At 39.4% G+C, this 8,481-nt stretch overlaps 1 protein-coding gene and 1 pseudogene across 1 annotated transcript; one reads left to right on the top strand and one right to left on the bottom strand.

The window, feature by feature from the left end:
- The window catches only part of LOC141083313 (aldo-keto reductase family 1 member C1-like), a 9,173-nt pseudogene extending 6,483 nt beyond the window's left edge, over positions 1-2,690 (top strand).
- Positions 2,691-6,057: 3,367 nt separating this feature from the next.
- LOC141083306 (E3 ubiquitin/ISG15 ligase TRIM25-like) lies at positions 6,058-8,071 on the bottom strand. Its single transcript, XM_073567488.1, has one exon. The coding sequence runs from the start codon at positions 8,069-8,071 to the stop codon at positions 6,392-6,394; it is 1,680 nt and encodes a 559-aa protein (XP_073423589.1). The 3' UTR covers positions 6,058-6,391.
- Between the last annotated feature and the right edge of the window lie 410 nt (positions 8,072-8,481).

Genomic DNA, 8,481 nt, shown 5'->3' with positions numbered 1-8,481 from the left:
AACTACTATAATACTGCCCCTATATACAAGAATATAACTACTATAATACTGTCCCCTATGTACAAGAATATAACTACTATAATACTGCCCCTATATACAAGAATATAACTACTATAATACTGACCCCTAGGTACAAGAATATAACTACTATAATACTGCTCCCTATGTTCAAGAATATAACTACTATAATACTGCCCCTATATACAAGAATATAACTACTATAATACTGCCCCCTATGTACAAGAATATAACTACTATAATACTGCCCCTATGTACAAGAATATAACTACTATAATACTACCCCTATATACAAGAATATAACTACTATAATACTGCTCCTATGTACAAGAATATAACTACTATAATACTGTCCCCTATGTACAAGAATATAACTACTATAATACTGCTCCCTATGTACAAGAATATAACTACTATAATACTGCTCCTATGTACAAGAATATAACTACTATAATACTGCTCCCTATGTTCAAGAATATAACTACTATAATACTGCCCCTATATACAAGAATATAACTACTATAATACTGCCCCCTATGTACAAGAATATAACTACTATAATACTGCCCCTATGTACAAGAATATAACTACTATAATACTACCCCTATATACAAGAATATAACTACTATAATACTGCTCCTATGTACAAGAATATAACTACTATAATACTGTCCCCTATGTACAAGAATATAACTACTATAATACTGCTCCCTATGTACAAGAATATAACTACTATAATACTGCTCCTATGTACAAGAATGTAACTACTATAATACTGCCCCTATGTACAAGAAAATAACTACTATAATACTGCCCCCTATGTACAAGAAAATAACTACTATAATACTGCCCCTATGTACAAGAATATAACTGCTATAATACTGCCCCCTATGTACAAGAAAATAACTACTATAATACTGCTCCCTATGTACAAGAATATAACTACTATAATACTGCTCCTATGTACAAGAATGTAACTACTATAATACTGCCCCTATGTACAAGAATATAACTACTATAATACTGCCCCCTATGTACAAGAAAATAACTACTATAATACTGCCCCTATGTACAAGAATATAACTACTATAATACTGCCCCCTATATACAAGAAAATAACTACTATAATACTGCTCCCTATGTACAAGAATATAACTACTATAATACTGCTCCCTATGTACAAGAATATAACTACTATAATACTGCTCCTATGTACAAGAATGTAACTACTATAATACTGCCCCTATGTACAAGAATATAACTACTATAATACTGCCCCCTATGTACAAGAAAATAACTACTATAATACTGCCCCTATGTACAAGAATATAACTGCTATAATACTGCCCCTTATGTATAAGAATATATCTGATACATTGAATATTTTTTATTTCCTGACAGGATTGAGGATCAGGAGTCGCCCAAAGTGCTTGAAGACCCTGTTTTAAATACAATCTCTAAGAAGATGTGCCGCACCCCAGCACAAGTGGCCATGCGATATTTGCTGCAGAAAAAAATTGTTGTTTTGGCAAAAAGCTTCAATCCTGAGAGGATCAAGCAGAACTTCCAGGTAAATGGAGCAAAAATAAAAATTTCCCAAAAGATATCAATTCCTGTTAAAAAAAAATGGTTTAAATTTTGTAACATCATTTTAAATGACTTTAGAAGAAGTAGTGCTCTACATAATTTTTTAAATAATAAATATTTAAGGACCTTTAAGTTGCATGTGACTTTTCTCTTTCAGATATTTGACTTTGAACTAAGTGACAAAGACATGAAAAGTCTTGATGGAGTCAACAAGAACATGCGTTACCTAAATCTCAATTCGTAAGCGTCTTTTAAATGAATTTGACATTATTTTAGATAAAAAATATACGTTTTTATTTATTGTCATTTTATATATATTATTTTATCTTTTTTTTTTAGCTGGAAAGAACACCCTAATTACCCCTACCATGATGAGTATTGAAAACATTGGGCAATCACCCTGGAACCATTCTTTAAACCCTGATACCATTGTTCTCTACTCTGTGGATTCCATTCTTTGGGGGAATTTGATATGATCTTTCATTTTAATTCCAACTACAGTTGTGTCAAATTGGAATATTGAAATATTGAATATATAAAAAGTATTTGGTATATTAGCATAGAAGAGTGGTGCTTGTTTGGTCATTTTTCCAATTTTTTTAACACCCCGAAAATAAAAAAAATGACTTGTAAATTTAGATGCTCTTTAATATTCTTTTAACTCAAATTTCCGTTAACTCAATTAATTATATGGCTCTCAAAAAGATGAAAAGTGAACCTTTATTGGCATCTGTGAGGTACCCATAGCGGTTCCCCTCAGCTTTTTCAAGATTCTGATGTTTTTATGAATCTACATTTTATTCTTTTAATTTAATCCACACTTTTTTGCTTTCCATTGATTCCCCTTTGTCCCTGCGTAAGAGTTAATTTTTATGGTGCAGCTAATCCTTAAGCAAGCCATCCATATACTTACATGTGAGCTTGAGCTTTTGATGTAGTAATTATAGATTTTTGGGTGGTGCACTACTACTGGCATGCTTCTCAGCAGAGTGAAGTCTGGTAATTCTTCCATAATCATTTATATTTTATATACTTGTTTTGTGTATTTAGTTTGCTTATGAATCAGTAAAGGTAAATTATTTGTACTTATTTTCCACAAAGTTATGTTCTTGACACATTTATTATTATAAAGATTAAGTGGCCAATCCCTTTAATGACCCCTTACCCTGTCTTCACCTCCCCCACTGCCATTCTCCTACTTGCCAAATCTGCTGCTTTCACCCACAGCTCTATGGCAGATTATAATAGAATGAAAAAAATTAATTTTGTGCCAGAAGCAAATACTGGGAGAGCCAAGCACAACAATTAGGGTATAATGCCCACACCATCTGATACGTGGAGGAAATTGCTGTTGAAAACAATAATCTCGTAAACAATCTTCAACTAGAATGCTCTTAACGTGACCTAGAAATCTCACACCACCCACAGGAGACTACTTGACCCCATGGCGATAAATGGTTTTCACTGGAGAATCCATTTAATGGTGAATCATCAGGAATTATCCAGTATGGCCACATGTAATCCCATTTTATTCAAAGAATTAATACGGAAGAAAAATGATCCTTTTGAGCACAGGGAGGGTATAGGAACACAACTCTTTTTTCAGGTAGGAAAACTTAGTGGCTAAGTGACACCTTATGCACATATCGTAATATTTCCAGGTTGCCATGCAGGAAGATCTGCATGAGAGCAGTAGCTTCCGATAGGACATTTTTTGCTGCCTTTGGAAAAACATCTACTTCCATGCATCACTCCGTGGTCCACGCAGTCTTGATGCGACACCCCACTGTGTTGCCAGATCATTAAGGATCATAGAAGGTCCAAATTGGCACCAGACGTTCTCGTCTAAGGAATCTCTTTATTGGCTACTACCTGCAAAAGGTAAAAAAATCCAAGCAACGTTTTGGCCATGTAGGACCTTTTTCAAGCCAAATGTAGTAAGAGGTCTACATACTGTACATGGAGACATAGAGCTATATAATGTAAAAACAAGGGACCACTGCTCATAACGCCTCCCATTGGTCTAACCTCCATATACAAAGATTAAAACAGAACAGAAACAGGGGTCAAAATATGGATAAAATAATATCAGAGGTTATAGGTGAAACAAAAAGTCACCAATGTGCAATACAACTATACAATAGTGTTATCAATACCATAGATGTAGACACAGATATCAAAAGGGAAGAGAGTCAATAGCATAAACGACATCCCCATTGTCATACCTTCATCATTAGGGTACAGTCAGATGGTCGTAAAACAAGGACAACAGTCACATCGCAATGCTCGGACTGGCCGGCGGCTACCCTTACCTGTGCGTGACAGCTTGTATTTCTATGCAGCTGTTACGGTCGGGTCAGGAGAGCCGCCGGCCAGTCCGAGCATTGCGATGTGACTGTCATCCATGTTATACAGCAATCTGACTGTGCCCTGACAGTGAGTGAGGAGGCCAATGACTGTCTACAACTTTACCCCATGGTCCATAGGTTACGTGATCCATGTGACCGCAGAGGTCATGTAACCCACGAAAGGGGCACAGACCCCATTTCGTCACACTGGGTCAGATCATGCGATCGGAGCAGTCCCATAATCCATGCTGGTCCTACGCCATGCACACAGTCATAGAATTAACTCTTCCTCTGGAGGGACGTCGGCATAAGCAGATGCCAGGATACCGGTACCATTTATCATGGAGGTTTAACATTGTTTTATCTGGATTCCGGATGGGAAGGCATCATCAGTATCAGAAGGCATCAGTAAGGGAGGTGACGTGAGATATTATTTGGGATGCATCGATCGGGCAAAAGAGACATGAGAAAAAGGGGGAGATGACGCACAAGAAAAGGAAAAGAATAAAGGGGAGAAAAATATAGGAGAAAGGGAAAGGGAGGAAGAAACAAATAGGGGATATAATAGAGAGAAAGGGGAATGGGAACTAGAAGGAAAAACAAGAATAGTGGAAAATAGGGGAAAGGGAAAGAGAATAGAAAAGGTGAGAGAAAGGGGAGAAAAGAAGAAAAAGAAAGGAATGAGAATAAAAGGAGAAAACTGGAAGAAAAAAGAAGGAAAAAGGGGTAAGAGGGAGAAGGAGGAAAGGAGAAAAAAAGGGTTAAAAGTAGAGGGGTTGGAAAAAAAAGAAGAAAAAGAAAAAAGAACAGGGTAATCCCATTAACCATTATTACGCATGTTATAAGTGGCTAGGTCTAATATGAATATCATCCTGAGGGCAAATGCTTGATATGAGGCTATCAAATGTTAAAGTATATAGCTATCAGGTGTTCAAGTATAGAAATGTGGAGTCCGGAGGTGAAAGAGTTTACGTATATACCTGGAATAGAGAAATACGAGTATATACCATAAGCATAAAAAACACAGATTTGTGTATTTTTGGTGAGGTTTGTGTCCTCCTCTCATACGCGTTTCATAGATAGCTATGACCCATCTAATCCCAAGACCCGGTCACCGCAATGCTCGGACTGGCCGGCGGCTACCCTTACCCGAGCATGGCAGCATGTATTTCTAAGCAGCTGTCACGGTCGGGTCAGGAGAGCCGCTGGCCAGTTCGAGCATTGCGATGTGATTGTCGTCCGTGTTATATGGCCGTCTGACTGTACCCTGACAGTTTCTGAGGAGGCCAATGGTTGTCTACAGCTTTATTCCAATGCAGAGGAATGAAATGCTCAAAGTGGTACATGATTGACGACCTAGAACCTCAGTTGAATAATATAATGTCTCCTCTCAAGGAAATTGATAGGAGGTGAAAAGCCCGGAACACTGTTCTGGAAGTGTTTTTGCTTGAGAAAAGGACCAAGGTCCTAACTTTATAAAGAAGAGAGACCTCAGCACCGAAAAAAAAATAAAGGGTAGTTCAGTTTTGGTTGTACTGATTTTGGATTTGTGTTGTCCTATTGTGTTCTTTCCAAGTTGTGTTGTTTCGACCAGGTACATGTTTAGGAACCAGGTAGACATGTAGTTGGTAGAGAGTTTGGTCTTACATAGTTTGGTCTTTTCTGTGGTAACATATGGTGGCCTAACCTGGTCAATAAAGAAACAAGACAGAAGAAGAATCGATATCTTCAAAATGTGGTGCTGGAGATGGATGTTATCAATACATGGATGACAAAAAAATCAATTTTGGAACAAATCAAGCCAGACATGTCACTGGAAGCAAGGATCACCAAGCTACGAATCGCATACTGTGGATACATCTTACAAAGAGAGCAATCACTGGTGAAGGACATCATGATCAGAAGAATAGAAGAAACAAAGCGAAGGAGAAGACCAGACAACGGTGGAGAAGACCGTGGTGGACGTATCTAGGCTTCCACAAGATCGATTTTCCTACAGATCATTCGTCACCATGGCTCGAGATCGAGCCGAAGGCCGTTAAAAAAAAAAAGCATGTAGCTTTCTAACAAAGAATGTTTAATAAGCAATCAATTAAAATTACATCATAACATACTTAGTTGAAATCAGCGTTTTTCTCGAGAGAAAATACGTTACAGAAAGAATATTGCTTAGGCCGGACTAATGATTACAGACAATTGCACTTTAAGTCTTTCAGTGTGAGAATATCGGAACTGAGGTAAGAATAGCTCGAGAATGAAAAGCCCCCTCTCAAAAAAAAAAAAAAAAAGAAAAAGACCCCTGGATAGAATATAGACGTTCTCCAGCTGCTGTGTTCCATGGTCAGAATGGTCCACTAGTCAGACTGTACTTCCTGTGATGTCTCCAGTCCCTGAGTGGATTTCTTTGATCAAAATGGTTCCTCACAGCATTTCCCCCCTCATATTCTTATAAAACCTTTATATACACATAAAACAGCATGAAGGGGCTCCGAGAAGGTGGCAGTGAAGGTGTGTAAGTGTCTGATGGGGTCACACAGCTCATAAAAGGACAACTGCCCGGCCTCATAATCCAGACAGATCCTGACTCCATGGCCAGAAATCTGGTGAGGTAATAGGATCTTATTAATGTCATGTATCACTGAATACTGATTATTATACACCCGCCCTCCATATAAACTCCAGGACTTGTTATTATCTCCAATGTATGACTGACGCCCCCTCCTCTCTATACTGGGGTAACACATCCCCACCCTCCACAATCCTGACCCACTGATCTCCACATCCCAGTAATGTCGTCCTGAGGTAAATCCCCTCCTGCTCATCACCTGAGGACAATCCTGAAATATCGCTGCAGTTTCTGTACGGTTTTGCCATATATTTGTCCAGGTCGCAGTTTTTAGGTCGTCTGAGATAAGGAGATTATTATCAGCCGTGTTTGTATCCAGTAATATGTCTGCAGGATCCTGAACATAGAAGGTGATACCTCTTATTTTAGCAGATAATGTGTATATGTGTGAGATCAGTTCCGCACCCCGATCATCTCCATCATGTCCTCCTGTGTCCTCATCACCTCCATCATGTCCTCCTGTGTCCTCATCACCTCCATCATGTCCTCCTGTGTCCTCATCACCTCCATCATGTCCTCCTGTGTCCTCATCACCTCCATCATGTCCTCCTGTGGTCTCGTCACCTCCCTTTTCCTCAGGATCACACAAGTCACCGGTGTCTGGTTCCTGTAAGACAGTCAGTGGATCCGTCATGTTACACAGCTCCTCAATGTGTCTCATCTTCCTGGACAGCTCGTCCTTCTTTATTTCCACCTTCCGTATCACATCAGACAGTTTCAGTGACATCTTCTCTTCTCGCCTGGAGATCTCACTCAGGATCCTCTTCTCCAGGTCGTCCTGCCGTCTCCGGATGTCTATGAACAGGGCAATGACTTTCTCTGCATCTTCAGATGCTTTTAGTTCAGTTTTTCTCTTGCTTTCCTCCAGACTCTGAACTTTCTTCTTAGTCTCCTTCCTCTTTGTGGTCAGTATCTGGAGAACATTTCTCAGTTTCTTCTTCTTCTTCTGAGAGGCCTCCTCCAGCATCTCCACCCGATGTCCCCGATGTTTTCCGACCAAACTGCAGGACACACAGATACAAGCAGCGTCCTTAGTACAATAGTACTTTAAAATTTCCTTATGGACTGAACATTTCGAGTTTTCCGGGGAAGTGGTGGGATCAGTGAGGACGTGTTCTGCTGCCTTACTGTGAACTCTCAGGTGATTATCACACAGAGAAGCCTCACACAGCAGACAGGATTTTACAGCAGGTACAGGAGAGTGAATACAGTAAGTGCAGCAGATCCCGGTGATCAACTCTTGATCTGGCTGAGTAGACAGAAAACGTTCTGAAACATTATGTAGAGTTATATTCTTCTGCAGTGCCGGCCGCTCCAGAAACTCTTCTCTGCATTCAGGGCAGGAATAAACTCCAGACCCGTCCTGTGTATCCAGCACACGATCAATACAGGCCCAGCAGAAGTTGTGTCCACATCTCAGGGTTACGGGATCTGTATAAATGTGCAGACAGATGGAGCAGTCCAGCTCGTGTCTCACATCAGCGGATGCCATGGCTGATGGCATTTAAAAGTGAAACTTGGTTCTCAACCAAGTTATACGGCTTGGTTATGTCTTCCTACTTTGGGGCAGGGTCATCACTAGGTATATTTCTTTACTGCATTTTTTTTTTTACTTGCTGTTCTAATTTTGTAATACAACACAATAAATAATGTTTTAATACAAGAGGTTTGGACCATCCTGACTGGGTCCACCTTGGCTCTGGTGGGATGGATTAGACTATTTTTGTAATTATGCCCTATTGCTTTTTTACCTCCTTGATTTAGGAAACCTAGTCTTGGTCTTTTAATATTGTAGAGATCTGTAGGAAGTTAGTGGGACGGATCTCTCCCTCCAGTCCAGGTCTTGAAAGTGACCCATGGCCATGATTCACATTTAATCCTGCAGATAAGGGTTGGGTGTGT

Source organism: Dendrobates tinctorius, unplaced genomic scaffold (genome assembly GCF_039654945.1).
Source record: "Dendrobates tinctorius isolate UK_male_01 unplaced genomic scaffold, ASM3965494v1 ptg000020l, whole genome shotgun sequence".
NCBI lineage: Eukaryota > Metazoa > Chordata > Amphibia > Anura > Dendrobatidae > Dendrobates > Dendrobates tinctorius.
Note: the sequence above shows the minus strand (reverse complement) of the source record. Positions and strands in the feature narration are given on the sequence as shown.

Bases quoted from the DNA above. Each gene is read 5' to 3' on its own strand.
- LOC141083306 (XM_073567488.1), bottom strand. From the start codon at position 8,071: ATGGCATCCGCTGATGTGAGACACGAGCTGGACTGCTCCATCTGTCTG.